The sequence below is a fragment of the Mytilus trossulus genome, chromosome 12 (genome assembly GCF_036588685.1).
Source record: "Mytilus trossulus isolate FHL-02 chromosome 12, PNRI_Mtr1.1.1.hap1, whole genome shotgun sequence".
NCBI lineage: Eukaryota > Metazoa > Mollusca > Bivalvia > Mytilida > Mytilidae > Mytilus > Mytilus trossulus.
The window spans coordinates 769,914-791,916 of record NC_086384.1 but is presented as its reverse complement, the minus strand read 5'-3'; the positions used below and the strand labels follow the sequence as shown (position 1 = coordinate 791,916).

The 22,003-nt window shown below is 28.3% G+C and overlaps 1 protein-coding gene across 1 annotated transcript; it reads right to left on the bottom strand.

The window, feature by feature from the left end:
• Nucleotides 1–13,972: 13,972 nt before the first annotated feature.
• Nucleotides 13,973–19,795, bottom strand: LOC134693518 (uncharacterized). Its single transcript, XM_063554354.1, has 5 exons — nt 19,569–19,795; nt 17,892–18,114; nt 15,153–15,262; nt 14,015–14,878; nt 13,973–13,979 (listed from the first exon to the last, which is right to left on the bottom strand). The coding sequence occupies exons 1-5, from the start codon at nt 19,793–19,795 to the stop codon at nt 13,973–13,975; spliced, it is 1,431 nt and encodes a 476-aa protein (XP_063410424.1).
• Between the last annotated feature and the right edge of the window lie 2,208 nt (nt 19,796–22,003).

Genomic DNA, 22,003 nt, shown 5'->3' with positions numbered 1-22,003 from the left:
ATGAATATTGGGAATGATGAAGGACTTAATTGACTATTAAACCTTAATAGTCACTTAAAAGTATATTAGTTAATAGAAGCCGTAATAGTGAGTCGTGCAATGCTTTTAACTCACTCTATTAACTAATAGTCAATTAGATATTTAATAGTCTATTAGGAGTTAATAGTCTATTAACTTAATAGACGATTGTGCAACCCAGCAATACCTGAGTATCAGTCAAATGCAAGATATATATAATACAGTGTTCTTAGTCGTAAGTTTTTTTGTGAAACCGACCCAGGAAGATTTTCTAAAGTTATATAAAATATTGATGTACATCATTGTCTCAAGTATATCTACTACATTTTAAAAAATTATTAAATATCCATTTATCTTTAAATTTGAAAATGTAATAGTAATTTTATGAACAATAGTTTACTCGGAACGAAATTCACTTAGCTTTATCGTGTTCTAAAGTACATTCGGAAATCTATTACGCCATGTTTAAAAATCTGGGATTTCCCTGAGAATAGAAAGTAAATCATCCATTTTCCAATCTGATCAGACGTCATGAAATGTAAAGGATCGATTCGACCAGCTAATTTAGCGGCTGAAGACTAAAACTGGTGATTCAGGTATTATATTTAATACAAACTCATATAAATTTCTTATCTATTATTTTCATAATCCGAGACTACTATACAATCTAACATAACTAATATTAATATAGTAGTCTCAGCTATAAATGATAATATCTACATAGACGGGTTTAATTGTGTTCCTCTTTTGTCAATTCGTTTCTGTATATAACTTTCTAAACACGCTGTTAGAAATTTGGGTACGTATCAAAATTAAAAAGTTACTTTTGTTTTATTTTTACATTTTACACAAAATTGTTATCGCATATTTGACCCAAATTTAATGACCCATGCCGAACACAATATCACACACCTATACCCCCCTCCAAAAAAAAATAAATTTGACCCCCAAAAAATTACCCTCATTTCAAGTAAAAGAGCCCTAAATTTTCATAAAAAAAAAAGCAAAAAAAAACGCAAAAACACCAAAATTTTCTTACTCCCAAAAAATTTTTTTTTTTACTTTGGAAAAAAACGTTATTAAAAACACCCAAAAAACAACAAAAAAATTCCAAAAAAAAAATAAATAAAAAAACCGGGAGAACAGGCGAAGAAAGAATTCTGTGGGATTTAAGAGAAAAAATAATTTTCCCAGTGCGCCCCAACCTTGATTTTTAATTAATTTTATCAATATAGTCTAGTAATAAAACGGATCAATACGACTACAACTTCAATTGCTTTTTACATTTGTGAAGTGTTATAGACTAAATCGATCATTGGAAATATTTACATGGTTGTCAAGAGTGTGTTTACATGTTGCCTGGGTGATGTAAACATATAGCAGACGTTTATTGACAGTGGAGAGATTGGAGTATTTCACAAGAAAATCATCTGTAGGTGTTTATTCATTCTATTATTTTGTGTTGTGAATAGATTCCGTTGTAACATTTTATTGGAATTTCGTCAATTTGATCATATACTCAAAAAATGATTGCTACACAAAATTACACATGGACGGATGAACAAAAAGCAACTATTTTAGAACATCAGGCTTTTCATATGAATATGACTCATTTTTTAAATAATGTTGTGATAGAAGGACCAACCAAGACGTTTCCGAGGAAACCAAAGAGTAATTTAAAGCAAGTAATCATGACAAAGAAAACAAAAGGAGTACAAAAACGAAGTCATGAACAACTTCATGCATATTTAGTTGAAAACTTTATAGAAACAAAGAAGACGATAGACAGAGATGTGTTTCTGTTTAAACTTGAGGACATTACCACTGAAGAACAAGCGCTTGAAAAATTAAAAGACGGGTTTAAGCATCTTAAACGTCAAAATGCTCAGACTCTCTTCTTTTTTATTCAATATGGAATGTTGCTCAATGATGTTTACAAGAAAATTTTCGAACTACGTATTCAAGGGATTATCACTATTACATGGGGTAAGTGGCTTCTTGAAAACATTGGGATTCATCCTTCCTATGCTCGAAGGTTGCGGGAATGTGCAAAATCGTTGGGAGGATACTATAAACTTTATAAAGTTGGACTTTCTTTCACCGAGATCTTCAAGCTTAAGAAAGAACTTGTAGCTTTGTTTAACAGCAGCCCAGAAATGAACACATTTTGGCAAGAAAATCCTGATATATATTCCACACGAGAAAAGGAATCATCTCAAGAAGTCATGACTGCCGACGCTGTAAGAGGATACGCCATTTAAATTATGTATAGTACAATATTTGTTCTTGTTTGTCATGTACAATCCCACTTTACTACCGTAATTCATAACATGGTAACGGTGACACTACAGTAGCGCCGTTGCTAAGGATTTTGTGTTGACTATTAACTGATAATGGATTCTGTATTTCTACATACCTGAGTGACTGTTATATGTACATGGATGATAATGTGTAATTTTGCAAATACTTTTACAAATGAATGTTATAATAAAGATTTAAAACTTAGTCATTTGTAATTCTTGTTCATAGAAAGCACCTGTTATTTCTTCGCCTTTTAAATCAATTATTTTATAAGTAAAAGGAATTGTATTTAAAACTTTTTCAATTACAAATATTTCTTTAGTCCAACGAGTAGTATAACCCTTTTCAAATTTACCCTTTTTTTTTGTTATTCTTACTCTAGCACCTACTTCGAATTTAGGTTTTTTAATTTTCTCTTCCTTTTCTGGATATAAATTTTTATACACTGTTAATTCATTTTTTAATTTACTTGCTTGAACAGGTGTCATTTTAATTGAAGAATGTACTGTATTATTATAATTTTTAACTAATTTATCTAATATATCATAATATTTTAAAGTTTCATTAGCAGTAAAGTATTTATACATATGTTGTTTCATTGTTCCTATCCATCGTTCCACTACACTGGATTTTTCTTCATTCTCAGTTGAATATAACTTTATGTTATTATCTTTTAACAATTCTTTTACTTGTCGATTATAAAATTCGGATCCTTTATCTGACCAAATATATATTGGTTTTCTTTCTTTAAATAATGTTTTAAATGCTTCACTCACTGCTACTCCTGTTTTATTTTTCAATGGAATCAACCAACCATATTTACTAAAAACATCTATAACTGCTAATAAATATTTATAGTGTTTATTTTGTTTTGAATATTGTTGTATATCTATCAAATCAACTGCCCATGTTTGATCTATTGAATTAACATAAACACGTCTTTTAGGAAAAGATTTTATAACTCTATGATGTAATTCATCTGCTAATTTATTTGTTAGATTTGTTTTAGACATTTTTAAGTAACTAAAATGTTTTCTTAAAAAATGGAGGCAAAAAAGGATAAAATTTTATCCAAGCGAGGAGATTCATATAAACTTGTTTTGACAAAAGAATATAAACATAAAGCAAGTATTTATGTATTTAATTATAAAATTAGTCTAAAGGATGAAAAACAAGAAACATTTACAAATGCTTTTGACCACATGGTAGACTATTCCATAAAAGATTACCCTAATGGAAGAATTAAAATAGTACCTATTCATGAAATCATAATTACTAAACATAAAAGCTGGCCTATAAGAACATATAATACAGTTAAAAAGTTATTCATGGATCAAATGGAAAGATTATTAAATAGTGCTGAAGAATTAAATTTAGAAGAAGTTATTTTTGAAGTTACTATTATACCCAATAAAAGAGGAAAAGGTAAAGCTTTAAAAATATTAGATGTCATAAATAAAAGAAGTATTATCAAAATAAAAAATGATGATACAATATGTTTATCAAGGGCAATTGTAACTTCTTTAGCTTCAAATAAGTTATTAAAAGATTTTACAGATTCTCAATTAAAACATATCAATGAAAGTAGACCATTACAAAAAAGATTAGCTGAAGATTTGCATGAACAATCAGGAGTAGAAATAAAAGAAGAAGGAAATGATTTGGAAGATTTAAAAGCTTTTGAAAATTATCTTAATATTAGGATAATTGTTTTTACATCAAATAGTACAGAATATATTGTATATGATGGTAATGAAGAATATAATGAACAAATATATTGATATTATCATGATGAACACTTTGACACTATAACAAATATAACAGGATTTTTAGCTAAACGTAGGTTTTGTAAAGTATGTTTAATTGGTTATACTGAACAACATACATGCAAAGATAATACAGTAACAACTATCAGAAAACAACATATTTGTGATAAATGTAACAAAACATATACAGGTAAAAATCACAAATGTGGTGAAAAAATATGTTTAATATGTTATGAAAAATACACGGAAAGTAATGAAGAACACTTATGTTATATGAAACCATCAGTACCAAAACAAGTAAAAAATAATAAATATATATATTTTGATTTTGAAGCAAATCAAGAAACAGGAATACATATAATGAATTTTTGTATAGCTTACGATTTAGAAAATATTTATTGTTTTAAAAATAACTATGTAAAAGTATTTAAATGTGATTTCAATATTGATAATTTAAACTTGTTAGAATTAGACATAGATGATTGTTTTAGTGATGTAGAAAAAATTAAATATGAAACAAATTCTGTAATAGACAACTTTTGTAAATATTTCATAAGAGATAAATTTAAAGACTACACTTTTATTTCACATTATGGAAAAGGTTATGATATGCAACCGATTTTAGGATACATTGTAAAAAATAAAATTGAACATAACATAATTTCTTCTGGACTAAAATTAACAGCTATATTTATTAAAGGAATAAATTTAAGATTCATAGATTCTATAAATTTTACATTATGTGGATTAGCTGCTTTCCCAAAAACATTTGGATTTGTGGGTAACAAAGGTTATTTTCCACATTATTTTAATACAACAGAGAATCAAAAATATGAGGGAATTTATCCTGATAAAGAATATTTTGGTTATAATACTATGACAATTAAAAATAAAGAATTATTTGATGAATGGTATAATAAAGTTAAAGAAAAAGAATTTAAATTCTATAAAGAAATATTTTATTATTGTCTATTGGATGTTTTAATTCTTGCCAAAGGTTGTACCTTATATAGAAAATTATTTTTAAATATAACCAATAATTGTATCGATCCATTTCAATATATTACAATTGCTCAATGTTGTACAAAAATATTTAAAACATTAATGTTGACAAATGAAACAATTGGAATTCACAAAAAGATGACAATTAAAGAAGTACATTCACAAAAATCAATACAATGGTTAGAGTATATTTCTTTAGAATATAATATAATGATTCAACATGGTAAAAGGGGAGGTGAATAGAAATTATTCATTAATAATAAATGTTATAAAGTCGATGGTTATTATTATGATAGAGAAAATAAAATGCGTAATGTTTATGAATTTTTTGGATGTTATTGGCATGGATGTACAAAATGTTATAGTCCTGAAGAAATATGTAAAAAAAGATAGAAATAAAAAAACTATGAAAGAGTTATATGACCAAACTAAAGAAAGACTTAAAACTATTGAAGATTATCTAAAACCAAATGTAAAAATTCATACAATATGGGAATGTGAGTTTGATCAACAAAAATATCCTGAAGTTGATCCACATTTAAAACCTATTGATAAAAGAGATGCATTTTATGGAGGAAGAACAGAAACTATTCAATTATACAATAATCTTTCTGATTTAAAAGGTAGATATGTAGATTTTTGTTCTCTGTATCCATCAGTAAATAAATATTGTAAATATCCTATAGGACATCCTATTACATCTACAGAAATATCTGTAGATGATTATATAAAAAATAATTATTTCGGAATAATGAAATGTAAAATATTACCACCTAAAGGATTGTATCACCCTGTTTTACCTTATAAACAATTAACTAGTGATAATACACATAAATTACTTTTTGGATTATGTAGAACATGTATGAATAAAATATCTTTTAAATGTAAACACATAGATGATCCTACTTTAAATAAACATGATAAAATACATGAAATAAAAAGATGTAAAGAATGTAAAAATATTAAAAATGAAAAATGTATACATTCTGATGAGGAAAGAGTTATAGTAGGTACATGGTCTACAATAGAAATAGATAAAGCAATAGAAAAAGGTTATGAATTACAAAAAATATATGAACTAGAACATTTTGAAAAAACATCTACAGATATATTTAAACTTTATGTAGATACGTTTATGAAATATAAACAAGAAGCTTCAGGATGTAAATGTGATCCTAAATATTGTAAAAATGATTGTAAAAACGATAAAGAATGTAAAACAAAAATACAATACATTATAGATAATACTGCTTATGATCTAGATATTGACAAAGTTAAGTACAATTCAGGATTAAGATTTATAGCTAAAATATGTTTAAATAATTTATGGGGACATTTTGGTATGAGAGATAATTTTACACAAAAAGAATATTGTTTTACTTTAGAACATATAACTAAAATAGTATTTAATGAAAAATATAAAGATATAAGTACTATGATATTAGATGAAGATATTGTTTTAACAGAATATAAAAATAAAGAAGAATACTCTAAACCTAATCCAAGTGTAAATGTTTATATAGCTTTGTTTACAACAGCACATGCTAGATTAAAATTATACGAACTATTGGATATTCTTCAAGAAAGAGTTTTATACATGGATACAGATTCTTGTATTTATAATGATGATGGTTCTGAAGCTTGTAAAAAAATAGAAAGTATGATGGGAAATAAATTAGGAGATTTAACAGATGAAATTGTTTCAAAACATAACGCTAATCATATAAAACAATTTATATCTGCTGGTCCAAAAGATTATTCTATGAAACTAGATACAGAAAAACTAGTTAGCTGTTGTGAAGGTTTTAGATTAAATGCTGAAGTAGAAAAAAAGATTACATTAGATAAAAAAATAAAAATAGTTACTGATGAAAATGAAAAATATGAAACTGTTCAATATAATAATATAAAAATAGGAAAAGATCATCAACTTAAAACAATTAAACAAGTTAAAGCTTATGATTATATGTTTGATAAAAGAATGGTATATTGTGAAAATGAAAATTTAATTAGAAGTTTTCCTTATGGATATTAAAAAATATATAATTTAAATTTTTATTTTAAAAAATAAAAGACTAAAAAATGATTGAAGCTTATACTGAGAAAGATGATCCTGACGCTAAAGTTATATTAGGAAGAATAATGTTATCAGATTATCAGATATGTTGTTTAAGAGATGATGGAGAATGTCCTTTGACTCCAAAACAAATGGAAGTAATGGAAAAGTTTGATGGTAAAAAGTTATCTAAGTTTCCTCCTGGTTGGGATGCTTTTATTAGACCAGATAAAGTTTATGAATATGTTTTTGAAAAACCATGTCCTGAAATTTAATTTTTTATTTTATTTTATTTCTCTATACCCCTAAAAACAGAAAAAGTACAGGAATAGTACATACTTTTTTCTGCAATTTTGCTGTTTTTACCAGGAAAAGTACAGAAATTAGGGACTCTAATTTTTATCAATTTTTTCTTATTTTTCCAATTTTTCATACAAACGTAAATTGTATTTATTTTTTATTTTAATTTCCAAACAATAAAACCAGTTAATGTCATACCACCAACAACAAATGTAATCTCTCTATTTTTCTGGTCTTATGATGGAGTATAAAAATCACTTAATGTAGGTTTAGGTGATAATGAAGTTAATTTTTTATTCGTGACACGATAGTATAGTTTCATTGCCTGGTCAACATCATCAAAAGTCTGAACCGCATGATGTTCCTTTTGTAATTGTTCATTTATAAAATCTAATCTTTGTATTCTTTTTTTATTCCATTCTGATTGTGCTTTTTCTAATTTTTCTATAGCTTTATCATGTCTTATTTTCTCTTCATTTGCATTACTACCCATATGTGAAAATAAATAATTACTCCCTGAAAATGCAAAAGCATTTGTTATTGCCCCACCAAGCATCATTGTTAAAGCACTTGCCATTTTATAAAAACAAAAATTACTTCATAATATCAGCAGGTATAATACCTTGCTTAATCAACATATCTTTTGTTGCTATCGCAAGTAATATATCAATGGATAACATTACAACATCATTCATATTAAAATCCACTTTTGGTGCTGGCCTCCTTAATACCTTTTTACCTATTTCTGCATATCCAACTGTTAACAATGTTTCCACTCCAGCATGATATAACATATTTGCTATTTGTTTTCCGTCTTTTTGAGTTGTCATTTTAATGTACTAAATTTAATTAAATTCAAAAGGATCAATTTCTTTCTTTTGTTTTTCTGGTTTTGTTATTTCTTTAATCATTCTTTCTGGTTTCTTACTTTGGTTGTAAAAAAACAATCCCAATCCAACAATACTTATAGGAAAAAGTACAAATTTGTAATCAACTAGGGAACTGGAGTGTTTTTTGACAGAAGGGATATGTTCGTTTGATTCATAATCTGTTTCTGTATCAGAATCTTTTGTTATTTGTTTGATTTTTGAATTTTCTTTTTTTTAATTTTTCCACTTCTTTTTTTCTCAATTCTGCATTTCTTATTCTTACTTCTGCACCTTTCTTACCAGCAGCTACTCTTTTTGGGTCTTTTGGTTTGGGTTTTTTAAATACTTCTTTTTGTTCAGGATTTTCATTCATCATTTTTTATGTCATTATTTTCATCTTTTTTTCGGAAATCGAGCGAAGCGAATGGTTCAATATGTCTTGCTGTTGTTAATATTGCAGTAAAAGGAGCAAGATACATTCCATATCTATAGTACAGTTCACAACATGTATTAGTTAAAGCATTATTGATAAAAGGATCTTCCTCTAAGTCTTGTATTAAAATTGGTGGATTAACAACTTTGAAAAACTTTGATACACCCATGACATATAAATTTATAAAAGAGTTTCCTAATGTCTTGGTCATACTAGCTCCCAATCTTGCTTCATATTTACAGTATAGTTTGTTTATTTGCTCTGTTGTCATTTTATCAATATCTGACAGTTGTAATTCTTTACCCAGATATTGTTTACTACTCCCACCAGCAACAACGGATGATAATCTTTCGCGTTTTTTTTCTTGAAGGGAACCGTTCACTTCGCTCGCTTCATCATCAATATTTATGTTTTCCACAATTTGCTCGCTTAATAATTCTTCAGCATTCATTTTATACGTTTCAAAAAACGGATATAATTTATTTTTAACTTTAAAAAAATTAAATACAGCATATCCAACCAATGATAATACTGCAGTGTGTGTTGCAATTGTTAGTATTTCCAAAAGCATTGCTTTTTTTTATTGCTTATTTTGGTTAAATTACTTAAGAATTACTTATTTTGGTTAAATTACTTAAGAATTACTTAAGCATTACTTAAGCATTATTTTGCTTATTTTGGTTAAATATTTTGGTTAAATTACTTAAGAATTACTTAAGCATTACTTAAGCATTACTTAAGCATTACTTAAGCATTACTTGAGAATTGCTAAAAAAAATAATCAAGTAATCAATAATCAGTAGGTTGATCTGTCTTTAATATTAATTTACGATGTTTCTTTTTTTTAAGTTCTTCCTTTATTCTTTGTCTTTCTTCCAAAGTAGGAATAACATCATTTTCTCTTAGGCAATTATCAAAACTATCTCTATCTTTTGTGTAGAACATGCATAACCATTTTGTTTGTTCTCTTAAATCTTTTAAAACAGAGTTGTATCTCTGTGAAATGACCCACACTGATTGTTCCGCATGTCTTCCTGAAAATGCAAGCTCGGACAGCATATCTTTTTTCTTTGTTAGTTCTTTTGTTGCACTGCAGTCATCAATGATATATAATGTTGGATGACCAGCATATTTTTTAAAGAACATTCTTAGTAGTTCTTGTAGCTTCTCTTCTTCATAAAGGGAACCGTTCGCTTCTCTCACTTCAACAATAGGATTAACAATTATTAGATTTTTTGTTTTTGGTTTTCTAACATCACCAATCCATTCACGATTTTTGTATGCTTTGTTCCATTGGATGGTTGGACAAAGTATGACTATATATTTGAAAACTCCACTATATTCTCCTTCTAATAAATCAAGAACAAACTCTGTTTTTCCACATCCTGTTTGTCCACATATAATAGCACAATGGGGATATTTTGGTAATTCATAAAGGGAATCGGAGTGTATCTCGCTCCGCTCGTTTGTTTCCATTTTTTAAGGGGAACCGCTAGTAATTAACTTCTTTAAATCTTCCATCTTCAAAATTAATTTGTGCATCTTGTATAACAAACAGATAAACATTTATTAATTTATTTGCTCCTGCTGTTTTAGTTATTTGGATAGTAATACCTTCAGAAGCATTTTCAATTCTTCTACCTGAACCGTGTAATGAGTTGTCATCTGTTGAACGTAAATCTAACCATAATGCATAATTAGTTGTAAGATATTTTTCTAATGTTGTATAGGATAAATTTAAATCCTTTAAAACTTCTTCTGTTGTTTTATTTCTTTTTGAATTTAAAGCAAAGAATTTATTTATTTCATCCCATTGTTGATATGCTTTCATTCCTTGACTGTATAGTTGATTTGGAACACCTTCTATTGTCATTTCTACTTTTGTTATGTTAGGATTATAATAAGTTTCGGTACTTGTTCTTTCAGGATCTTCGAACAACATTAGAATTCCTTTCATACTTCTAGCTGGAACATTTAAATTTATATTCCACAATGTATCAGATTTGTTTTTGGTTATTTTTCTATGTCTTAGTATTCTATCGTACAAAATAACCATCTTACCATTAACTTGTTGTCTTATCTGTCTTGCTAATTCTGCATCAGTAACCATATCAAATTCTAAACAAATGTTTTTGATTGTATAACTTGCAGATGTATCTGTTGATTTAATAACATTGCTATAATTATTAAATGTAAGTTCATATTCAAGTCTATCACCAAGACCTGCTTGATAAAAAGGCATTTGAGTTTCTAATAGTTCAAAATCAAGTGGGATACAAAATCTTGCACCATATGCAGTTGCAATTGCTTCATCACCTATGTCTGATGCTTTATCATCCGCACCAACTCTGTGTTTTAACATGTTTGTTTCACCAATTCCTTGGTATGCCATATTTAAACGTTCAGATGTAGATTTCCATAAATCAACATAACAATGATAAATATCACTATCATCAATTGACATAATTTCATTTCCACTTATACGAATTGTTGTTTTTTTAACTATTGTTCTTCCTATGTTTTGATATATAGTTGCATTGTCGTCTGTAGATGTGAGTTCTATTTCAAATGCCAATCTGGTTGTTCCAGGAACAATAACATCATTATTGCTTAGATTGGGGAATCTCACTAATAGCTGTTGATTTTGATCAATAGTTGAAGGATTATTTGTTATTGATACACTTTGACGAATACCTTTCACACCACGGGGTTCTCTTATTTTTCTGTAAGGATTTAATTTGTTTCCGTATGCCGACATTTTTAAGGATTAAATTTGTTATAAAAATAATTCAATTATCACTGATACTAGAGTATTGATACATGTATAATTATTAGTCATACTAATAAAACTTATTAAATCTCCAGCCTTAACTTCAAAAGGTGTATAAAAGTTATTAAAACCGTGTGTGACACCATTATCCAAACTCATTTTGTAACTAGTTGACTTATCATTAACAATCATCTTAATGGCTATAATATCTGTGCTTGTTCTTAAACTTACTAAACTAATACCCAATATTTGTCCTGGAAAGTTCATTACATAATAACCACCACCAACACCAAAATTAAACTTTTTATTTCCATGTATTGGACCATCAATTCCAGCATATATACTTATTATTTTTCTGTCTGGTTTATTTTTAATATTACCAACTATATTTTCAACATTTAAAACTCTGATGCTTAGGGCAGCGACACTCCGATGTAAATTTTTATCCTTAGTATCCATTGTTTGAAGCTCACTCTTCATATTTAATATTTCTTTTTCTACGTTTTTTTTTTGACACCAAGTATGCTCATTTTATTAAATAAATTATATAACTTCTAAAACACAATTAATTGGTAAATGATTAATTATCTTGTTATTATTTTCATCTCTTATTTCTAATTTCAATTCTGTTATAACATCATTTACTAAACACTTATATTCCGGATGCTCAAATCTCGCTGTTATAACTTCACCAAACTCTTTCTTTTCAACTGGAATAACAGCTAATAATTTACTTGGCTTACCATCAAGATAATTATGAGAAGTGCTAACTTGTTCCAAATGGATATATAATGATTTATGGATAGCAAAATCCACAAATTTGTTTCCATAATGTAATTCATTAGGTTCGAATTTACGTTTATTATTAAACCCTAACATATTTCCCAAACCCTTACTTATCCTTAACTCAGTAGTAGTGTTTAATGAAGCGATACCATTTGCTTCATTTACGGATAATACAATATTTTCTTTTTGAAATTCATCCACTATTTGTTGAAAACTATAATAACCATTCATAATCCTTTGCTGTTCCTCTCCGGTTTTTGTTATAAACCCATGATAAACATTATACCAACCTATGCTGTATCTTATAAATTTCAAACCAATACGTTTATTTCCATTTCTGTTATTTATGTATTGTTCTAAGTTTATTGTATTATCAATATTTGAAATAGTATGAAACATTTTTAATATAAAAAAATGATAACAAAAGAATTTAAATATAATCCTAATGTTTCATATAATCCAGGTATTAAATATTCTGAAAAAGATCATCAATTAAAAACAAATCTTGTAAATCAAACGATATTTGTAAATCAAAAAGAGAACTTTAAAACAGCTTTTCCTGATTTATTTCAAAACTATCAAAACCCATCAATACACACTAACGAACCATGGAATGCCTGGATTCATTCTTCATTTGATTGGTGGCAATGTCAGTTAAATTTTGCAGTTTGGTGTGCAAGTACAGGATGTGGTGTTTCTTATAATGATCATATACAAAATACTTCAAATCTTACAAAGTCTTTTTATATGTTTCATTTATATTATTGTATTGCCAGAATTTTAAAAGAACTTAAATCACCTTTACCAACAGATTCTTCTTTCTGTTATTACAAGAACCCATATGACAAAGCTGCATATCAGAAATTATGTGATGAATTTAATATTTCTCCAAATACAAATTGGAGACAAAAACTAGAATCATCATGTCAAGGATTAGGAAGTTTTGAGCAATATTATAAACCAAGTGGAGAATATAGACAAAGAAATAAAATTAAAGGACCTTTCTTTAGTACTCATGATACTATTAAGCATGAAAAAGATATAAGTATGGCTTGGACAACATTTATTTTAGATAACTCTAATGGGTTTACACAAGCAGGTATTGAACGTATTAATGAAAGTATTAAAATTTATGTATGGGCTTTGTTAGGTGCACAATCTCAAACAAAAACAAAAATTTTAAAAGTAGGAACAGGATTTGATGCACAAAAACAATTCTTAGCAAATGTACAAGATGTAATAAATAGTCCTATCGATTTACCCACCCAGATATCGAATTATGAAAATGGTTTAAAATATGCAAGAAGTAAAGTTGATTATGCTTATGGACTTGGTTTATATATGTCTCCCAGTGATATGGTTTTACAAATTGGAAGTATTGTTGGTTATAATAATAAAATTATAATTGCAACAGAAAATCAAACACTTGGGTTAAATGATGATTTAAATAATAAAAATTTTGATCATGTTGATTTTAAACCAAAAGAACCTGTAAAACCACAAGAACCTATAAAACCTGAAAAGCCTAAAGAACCAAAAATAGATCCAATAAAAAAAATTGAACATGAAGATCATGAAGATAATAAACAAGCAATAATATTTGTAAGTATTGTAATAGGATTTACAGCACTTTATTTTTTCAAATAATCTCTAGCAGCAGTAAACAATAAACTAACAACTAAAATAAGCAATGCCCATAAGTTGTTTGCAAACCAATTTACTACGTCTTTTGTTGCAGACAATAACCAAGAAACAATAGAACCTATAATACCTGGTAATGCAGCTGCTAATTTTCCTGCAAGAAAAGATAATAATTTTCCAAGATTTTTTAATTGTTTTTTTATCCAGTCTTGTACACCACCACCTTTTGATGGAGGAGAAGGAGAAGGAGAAGTAGTTCCACCAGTAAATGCTTCAACAATAACACCAATAATCATTCCAAAAGCAGTTAAAACACTAACTATTGTTATTCCTTGTTCTCTGAATAATGTTCTTATTCTTTCACCTAATGTTTTGTCTTCGTTTAACATTTTATGTATTGTTTGTTTAAATCTGTTTACTTGACTACGTAGTTTTTCTTTATTAATATTAATTACTTCTAGTCTTGCACTTCTCTCAGATTCCAACTCTCTTATTCGACTACTTATTCTATCTATTTGAAATTCATCATTGTCTTCTTTAGCTTGTTCTAATTTGGCATTTTCTTTTGCTAAGTCTTTATTTGTTTCATTCAGTTTTGCTAAATTATTTGCAATCTCATCTTCCGCTGTTGTAAATGCTTTTATTATACCATCCATCTCTCTTTTTGTCATTTTTGTTTGTGTTTCTTCATTTATTAAAGATGTTCCTTGTTCAATAAATGAAGTTTCTATTTCTTTCACATATGTTTCTGCATTACTTGCTGTTTCTAATAATTCTTGTCCTTCTTCTTGTGTAGATATTTCTTGTAATGGAATTTCTATATTATCGAGTTCATTTAACATTCTCTGAAACCCTGCTCTACCTTCTCTTAAATTATCAGATATTTTATAATCATCTACACCTAAAACATCCCTGACAAAATTAACACCGTATTCTCTTTGAAGAGTGTTAAATTTATAAAACTTTAATACTCCTTTTTGGTAATATGTTAATGCAATATCATTACCTTTTTCATCTTTTACATATAAGATTTGTCTTCCCTTATGATCTTCCCCAACAAAAAAAACCTCTTCATTACGTATAGTTTCACCATTTTTTTTATAAAATTGTTTAATCATTTTTTTTTGTAGTTTCTTTTTTACGAATTTTAACATCATTTTCTGATAAATCTCTTGATTTTTCAAATTCCTTATTTATATTATTTTGAAACTCTTCATCATCTTGAAAAGACGTTTCTTCTTCTTCATAATCATCATCATAATCATTATTTTTAAACTCAGGATTATCAAACTCATAACCTCCTTCAGCCATTTTATTCATCTAAAATATTAGATAATAAACAATAAAAAGAACCTGTTAAAAACAACTTAAGATAAAAATAATTAAATTTTTTATTTAACATTATTTTTACATTTTTTACTAATTTTTCTTTTGTTTCTTCATCCATTTATTTAATTAAAAATTGATTCATAGTTTGGTGGATTTCCGTTATCAACTAAAATTATTTTATTAAAGAAAATCAAAGATTTTCCATTTTTTTTTTAATTCGTTTTTTACTCTATTTTCTGTTTCCTCAATTAGTTTTTTTCTTTCATCATCTGGTAAACTTTTTAAAATTACTTTTTTTTTATTTTTTTTCATCTCATTAAATTTTTCTAATTCATCTAAAATAAGTTTAAATTCATCTGCACTTATCTGTCCGTCAGTTAAAGATTTTGATATTAAATCTTTTATGCTGTTTAACTTGCATTCTGCCATTGTTTTAATTTCATAATGTTTTTTTGATTTTGTTGTCAACTTTCTTCTAATTAATTTAACTAGACCTCCTAAACTTCCACATACAACAGCTGCAATTTGTATGGGAAGTAAGATAGGAAAAGCTATTCCTATACCAGCTAAAACAACAGATGTCGAAATTAAACTTGTATCAACACCATCAGTAACATTAACTCCGCGTTTATATTTTTTGTATAGTGATTTACGTTTATCTCTCTCATTTATTAATGTTTTTTTCTATTTCTGTTATTTTTTGTAGTCTATAATTTTGTCCATCTTCTATAGGTAATTCTGGATATAAATCAGGAGCTGTAGGTTGTTTCATTTTTTAAAGTAAAAATTGATTTTTTTTTCTCTTAAATCCCACAGAATTCTTTCTTCGCCTGTTCTCCCGGTTTTTTTATTTATTTTTTTTTTTGGAATTTTTTTGTTGTTTTTTGGGTGTTTTTAATAACGTTTTTTTCCAAAGTAAAAAAAAAAATTTTTTGGGAGTAAGAAAATTTTGGTGTTTTTGCGTTTTTTTTTGCTTTTTTTTTTATGAAAATTTAGGGCTCTTTTACTTGAAATGAGGGTAATTTTTTGGGGGTCAAATTTTTTTTTTTTTGGAGGGGGGTATAGGTGTGTGATATTGTGTTGCCGATACATACCTGATTATGTTGTTAAACATGATTTGAATATCAATAGAGTTAAAGGAAAGAGTCGCACGCATATCTGTAAATTTATACTTGTTTATTAAAGAAAATTGTATGTATTTCGTAACAATAACCAAGTCTTTTCACAAATATTGTCGGCTTGGACTAGATAAATAAAATAAATTCATTTATTTTGTTATTCTCTTGTATGTAGGTAGCGCTTTGCGCATATGTGTGTGAAAGGGGTCTTTAAATAACACGAAGGCTTTCTAGAGTTCGGATTGTTGATTACCAGAGATTAAAAACTCTAAAATAACAAAATTATCAACATTAATGATAGTTCATGTATAAACATAGAATATAATTATACACATATTATATCACAGAAAATTTAAATACAGTTTAAACAATTTCTAATATAATAATGTTACTATAAACAGTTGATACACATTTAGTATGGATTAGTTTCTGTGAGCGACATTTAAATATAACGCTTATCATTTCATCGTGTTAACAATCAAATAGAATTTAAAGTATTATGACCCCGTGAATTCCGGTACAAGTCCGTAAAGTTCGTCTAGGGTTACATTGCAGTCTGTAGGTCCATAATCGACACTGTGTTTGCTTTAAACGCAAGACCGTATAAAACACATACAAATTTATTCACAAGTTTACAGCTTGAAAGCTAGGAGAAGACTGGCCCAAGGCCACAATTAATGGCCCCGCTGTTCGTTGTACACGAATATAGTTCCTTTTAATTAAGGTGAATTTTTTCTTAATTTTTTTTCTTTCCCTTCCTCACTCATTTCTTAGATTTTTTTGGGGTAAAAATGAAAGAAGAGAGGTGAAAAAAATGCTGAATGTTGTATTTAAACAGATTTTGATATGAAATGAGTGATTAGGCCAAGTGCAAAAAGGTAATATTTACAGTTTTCGGAACATCTCTTGACTTGTAAATAGGGGTATGGATGTGTATTGGCTAAATTTGTAAAAGTGATTTGGATATATATTTGGACTAGGACTATACATTACACACACAAAAATATTGACAAAAGTGCATGGTGCAATTTTTTTAATGATGCAAAACGTTATTAAGAACTGATAGAGGAATTAATTGTGGTCTGTGTAATAAGAGCAAATTTATAATTTTTACTTTGGCATCTTCTCTGAATGATCTATTGGTATTAATTTGTCAAACTACATGAGAAGAAATGATTTTCACTTTCATTTGATAGAAATTTTGTTGAAAAGTCACTTTAAAGGTTAAATGACCAAAACGTAGCTTTTTCACTTTTTTCAATATTTTTTCAAAAACAGCATGCTTAATTTCTCTCTGACAGGTTTTTTTCATATAAATAATTTAAACAAGAGTTCATATATGAATATTCAAAACGAGAGTTCATGTAAGTATTCAATTCAAAACGAGAGTTCCTAAAAAGCACTTTGCAAATTATAATAGTAAAACTTCCCAATGTCACTTTTCTTCTGGTTATATTCTCCACTATTTCCCCGAAGTGCTCGTCCCGAGCACAAATTGCTACATTTCGTATTTGGGTTAGTAATGTTATTTCATCTGTGGGTAATTCGTCTTTGAGTAATTCGTCTATAGGTAATTCGTCTATGGGTAATTCGTCTATGGGTAATTCATCTTTGGGTAATTCGTTTTGGGTAATTCGTCTATAGGGTAATTCATCTTTGAGTAATTCGTCTTCGGGTAATTCGTCTATGGGTGATTCATCTATAGGTAATTCCTCTTTCTGGTTGCTGAAAGTGTGAAAATACTGAAAACATCACGAACATAGAAAATGGACATATTGGACCTTTTAATAGATATACAAAGGGGGTATGTGGAGGGGGATGAACCTAAACATACAAGATTTTCCGAGGAGGGGGACTACTGATATAAGTATACTACACTCAGAGGAGGGGGACTACTGACATAAGTATACTAACTCTGAGAAGGGGGACTACTGACATAATTATACTATACTCTAAGGAGGGGGACCACTGACATAAATATACTATACTCTAAGGAGGGGGTCAGTAGTCATCCAGGTCTCTTCAGGGCACTTTTCCCCCATAGACATAACGTTAAAGCCGCCATCTTGGGTGGAGGAGTAAATTTTCGATATGGGTCAAAGGGTCATTTTGTTAACTAGTAACATATTAAATTGAGAAATTTTTGTGTGTTCTTAATATTAATTAATTTTCATTACTTATATAATTAACTACTCCAATTAAAATGATTGTTTAAATCAGATATTTTGAAATTTATTTAATTATTTCTCCATTCACCCACAAAATTTAATTCAAACTATTGCGTATTATATTTTCCATTAATAACATCTAACCCAAATGATTTTCAGTTTATTTTTTATTCTTAAAAAATCCTCAATCTTTAATTGTGTAAACAAATTACTACTTAATCATTATTGATTTTCGGCTTATCTGGTTAATCACTTTGGGAACATGCGTCATTATTGATTGTTTAACTTATCTGGTCAATCCCTATGGGACATACATGTAAACGTGTAAATAACGATATTGATTTACGGATTATATCATTACTGTGCTTTGGTAAACATAATTTATGCATTTTTTCAGCACTTTTGCGTCTTATATATTTCATCTATAGCATGTAACCCTATTGATTTTCGGATAATTTATTCTTAAAAATCCTTGATCTTTCATTGGGTAAATAATTATATAATCATATTTATATATATATATACATCTTCATGCCTTATATATCATGTACTGTAGTACGCCGCTAGATTAAAACTGACGTGGAAAGCTAACATATGGCCACCGAAAGCTCTTTTTTTGAGAGCCCAGGTGGTCGTGTGGTCTAGCGGGACGACTGCAGTGCAGGCGATTTGGTGTCACGATATCCCAGTAGCATGGGTTCGAATCCCGGCGAGGGAAGAACAAAATATTTGCGAAAGCAAATATATATACAACTCGTCTAAACATCAACCCAACAATGTTAGATCTGTAAATTACTAAATTTGCTTTCGCAAATTTTTGGTTCTTCCCTCATAGTTCTTCCCTCATATATATATCTTTATTGTCACAAACCAAATTACAAAGGTATAGAGATAATTATACATATTTCAATACAATTACACGAATAGATAATGTACGAAAGAAGACAGAGGCATTCACAATGGTTCACCCAGAAAAGTTCAATTTGTTATTAATCTCCTAAATAAGTTTACATAGTTTGTTCAGTTCTGTACATTGAATTCATTAAGTCATAAAACTGCAATGTGTTTGGTCTATTTCTATAGTAAAATGCAAAACAGTGTTTTCTACAGTTATCAAAAGCTGAACATTTAGAAATGTAATGGTATTCATCACCAATGGCATCTGAATTACACAATACACATTTTCTGTTTTCTCTTTCTATGTTTTGCCATCTTCCAGTTTCTATTGGAAATTTCATGTTCAAAGTTCGAAATTTAAGAAATAAGGATATCTGCCTGTCATCCAAACTATTTAAATAATATTCAAACTCCAAAGTATCTTTAAATAAACGATAATTTAATGCTTTTGTTGATTCCTGTAGGCTTGCTAGCCATTTTTGTTTGAATTGATCTATTAAATTCTGTTTGATGGTTACATGTAGCCATGTTTTATTTACAAAAAAGATATTGTCCCATACTGCCACGGGATTGTGGAATGACTTAAAATGGATCCAAGCCAGCTAGGACATTAATTACATCATTTTGAGACTCATCTTTTACTTTAACGTATGGGAGTTATCCTATCCTAAACAGGATCAAATTCTAGATTTTTTTAACAGTACATTTTATAGGATCAACAAAGAGTTATTAAGAATGTTTATTATGTAAATTTTTGCAAAATAGGTGAAGACATTTCTATGGAGAATAACAATTAATGAAACCACTATGATAGCAAAGATATGTGCACGCAGTTTAAATAGGCTACATATATATCAGATGTATTTTTTTTTTTAACTTGGTGAATAAAATTTAAAGAAATCAAAATTGCTTAATTGCTTTTCATATTTGTTTCAACCTTTTACAGTATGATTATTTAACATGATATTTTACATTTATTGCATATAGACGTTGTCAGTTATATTGTCGGGTTGTTGTCTGTTCGACACATTACCCATTTCCATTCCTAATTTTATATTTCATTGATGTAATGTGATGTAAGTAATATAAGTGTATCATGCACGGAAATAAGAGAGAAAGTAATGTATGGCAGACAATTTTCAAAGAGATAGAAGAATTATGAACACATGTTAAAATAATCACCTTTAAGGACTGGCAATTCTTATGTCTCTTAACTGGCAAATGTAGAATTTTAAACTTCAACCAAATTAAAATAAACTTCACGTTTAACCCAAACAGAAGAATTCCGTGTCCACCACTGCTTTGACAGAAAAAAGTTACAGAAAAAGAAATTTTGGAAACTATATGAAGATAAAGATAGGACATGTTGAAACAAAGAGTGTATTTAAGAATTTACATGCTTAGAATTTTAAATTCTAAACACGTTCACCCTAAACATGTCATTACACTAAACACTTGAAGGACAAACACGTTTAGACTGTAAGCACTTTCCTAAACATGTTAAGATATTTGCAGTGGTTTCATTAATTGTTATTCTGATTTTAGCGGCGCCTTTCACATGTCAGGAGCCTCTGGTTTTGTTAGTCTTCTATTATTTTAAATTTAGTTTCTTGTGTACAATTTGGAAATTAGTATGGCGTTCATTATCACTGGACTAGTATATATTTGCTTAGAGGCCAGCTGAAGGACGCCTCCGGGTACGGGAATGTCTCGCTACATTGAAGACCGGTTGGTGACCTTCTACTGTTGTTTTTTTATTTGGTCGGGTTGTTGTCTCTTTGACACATTCCCCATTTCCATTCTCAATTTTACTAAAAGGAATTTTTATCGTTCGGCTGCTGTCTTTTTGACTTATATGCAATATCTTCAATTATTTAAATCCTCTTGATCGTGGGTTTCATATTGCCTATTAATGTTTTCTAGAAACAAAAAGATGAGGCATGAGTGCCAAATGCAACTTATCTTCCATCTAAGGCACAATCTATTAAAGTAAGCAATCATAGGTTTCACGTTGAAAAGAAAGCTATAAAGGGGAAAAAATACTAGTGTTAAACAATTAAAAAAAAACAACGGCCTACTTTATATACAAAATGAGTAGAAAAATTATTTAGTAAATACCAGAATTTCATAGGTTAAGATCCAACCATGCAATTTTCACAAAATATATCAAAGTTCACGTCCTTGTCTCACATACACATGGATAACATCATAAATGATATTATTGAGGTCGGCAAATGTCAAAGTTCGTTAAAAATATTAAAAAAAATCAAATCTTGTTTATATTAACTATCTATATGAAAATTGCTGCCCTCATGAATATGAGCACTGACTGTTTTCGATGGTAAGTTTGTCTTATGAGTAATTGTGTTCTGCACTGTTGTTTCATTGCTATCTCCATGTCATCATCAATCATATTATTGACTATATATCAGCAATTCAAACACTAGTTTCTTCGCATAGAATCAATTCTTCATTAGTCTGAGCATGGAAAGAATAGTTAATATCACGAACAATAAATGTGTATACAAAAAGTGAAAAACTAAGCGAAG

Bases quoted from the DNA above. Each gene is read 5' to 3' on its own strand.
- LOC134693518 (XM_063554354.1), bottom strand. From the start codon at position 19,795: ATGAAATTTCCAATAGAAACTGGAAGATGGCAAAACATAGAAAGAGAA. The intron at 15,263-17,891 runs GTAGCAATTTGT...CTAATATTTTAG, and splicing joins TACTAACCCAAATACGAAAT to ATGAATAAAATGGCTGAAGG. The intron at 14,879-15,152 runs GTTTCAAAATAA...CACTCTTCAAAG, and splicing joins TCTTTTCAAGATGATGAAGA to AGAATACGGTGTTAATTTTG.